The sequence below is a fragment of the Penaeus monodon genome, chromosome 27 (genome assembly GCF_015228065.2).
Source record: "Penaeus monodon isolate SGIC_2016 chromosome 27, NSTDA_Pmon_1, whole genome shotgun sequence".
Classification (NCBI taxonomy): domain Eukaryota; kingdom Metazoa; phylum Arthropoda; class Malacostraca; order Decapoda; family Penaeidae; genus Penaeus; species Penaeus monodon.
This window is the reverse complement of record NC_051412.1, coordinates 19,596,961-19,598,409: the sequence shown is the minus strand read 5'-3', so window position 1 is coordinate 19,598,409 and position 1,449 is coordinate 19,596,961. Positions and strand designations below refer to the sequence as shown.

Here is a 1,449-nt window from a genome sequence, read left to right as displayed (position 1 = left end):
TATTTGTGTGTGTCATTTTTATGATTTTTTTTTTATTACGTATTCTTTCCATTGAAACCTTTCCCTCTTTATACCCCCAGAACCACGGGACGCCCTTGGAGGACCTAGCAGGGTCACGGTCTGCGGGCTGCCTCAAGGTCTTTATACAGAGGGACTACTCAGAGGGGACGTCTGTCAAATTCCAGACCAAGTTCCCACCCGAGCTGGAGGGAAAGGTTAGATACTAAGGGGATCTTCTGTTTTAGGTTTTAGTGTAAAGGAAATATTGTTATTGGATATAGACATTGAATATAGGGTGTTTTTTTAATGAGCAAAATTGTCAGAAATGTCATTTTGCAAGTTTCATTTTTCATGAAGTTTTAGTAACTGTTGATATCAGTAGTAGGATTATCAGTGATAGGGAATTTGAATTAATTACTGGGGTAATAATATATTAAACTTTGGTATCTTTTACATCTGACTGAATACTAGATTAAAGAAAATAATCATGTAGAAATTATTAGACTTAGGATTTTCCACACTCTCAGAAGCCCTAAAGTTGGAATCCTCAAAAGTGAGCAGGGTATTTACATGAACTGACATAGGGAAGAATTTTTTGAACTTTAGAATGCAAAGTTTTTGTACCTGCTTGCATTTTTAGTATATATTTTAGCCTACTTATTGATTATTTATATGCTTGCTTGTTTGTGTTGTAGCTAATAACTAGAAAGCTTTAATTTCAGGATATTTACTGAATTTATTGCCATTGCAGATTGAGAAATCCGTCTTTGAGAACACAATAAATGACATAAATGGGATGTTTGTGGAAGCAGAGAAAATGTCATGTGGTCGGTACTGTGAAGGTTGTCTAGGGTGTTTAACAGCATATCTTGTGTTCTTCTGCATGGAAACACATTATGAACAGGTTGGTAAATAACTCATGTACATGTTGGTTACTGTTCTTAACTCATGGGAGAGTATGAAGTGATGTGTGAGTTAAACTAACACCTGCAGTTTAAGATACTTCCTTTGTTGGTAGTGCTTAAAAAACAGTGCTAGGTTTTATTTGTGAGATTAATATTCTCATTTTTCATTGAGATAAGTAGGTTGTTTATGGAATTCATATGAATGTATTGAAGATGTAATAGGAGAAACATGTTTCTCATTGATTTACTCTCTGGATCTCGGTTATTATCATCTTTTATTTTTTATTTTTTGCAGATGATGAAGAAGGTAACAAAATATGTGGCAGAACAGAATGAAAGGGCCTGGTCACCTCGTGGCTTACTCCTCACCAACCCCATTGAACGTGGACTGAGAGTTGTATCCTTTTACTTCACTCATTACTAATTTGTAATCTCAAGTTTAGGGTGGATATACTGGAAGAATGTTTGTTTATTATTGATAAGAGTAAGTTTAATGTAGAAAGACTTTCTTGTCGGATTTGGCCAATTTTGAAACCTGATTTAG

General features: G+C 34.9%; 1 protein-coding gene across 1 annotated transcript in view; it reads left to right on the top strand.

Annotated features, from left to right (window-relative positions):
* The window catches only part of LOC119590660 (golgin subfamily A member 7-like), a gene marked incomplete in the record, with an annotated part of 18,484 nt that overhangs the window by 14,134 nt on the left and 2,901 nt on the right, over nt 1-1,449 (top strand). Inside the window, 3 exon segments of the mRNA XM_037939336.1 lie at nt 81-215; nt 752-904; nt 1,201-1,302. Of these exon segments, the coding sequence (XP_037795264.1) occupies nt 81-215; nt 752-904; nt 1,201-1,302 (390 nt within the window).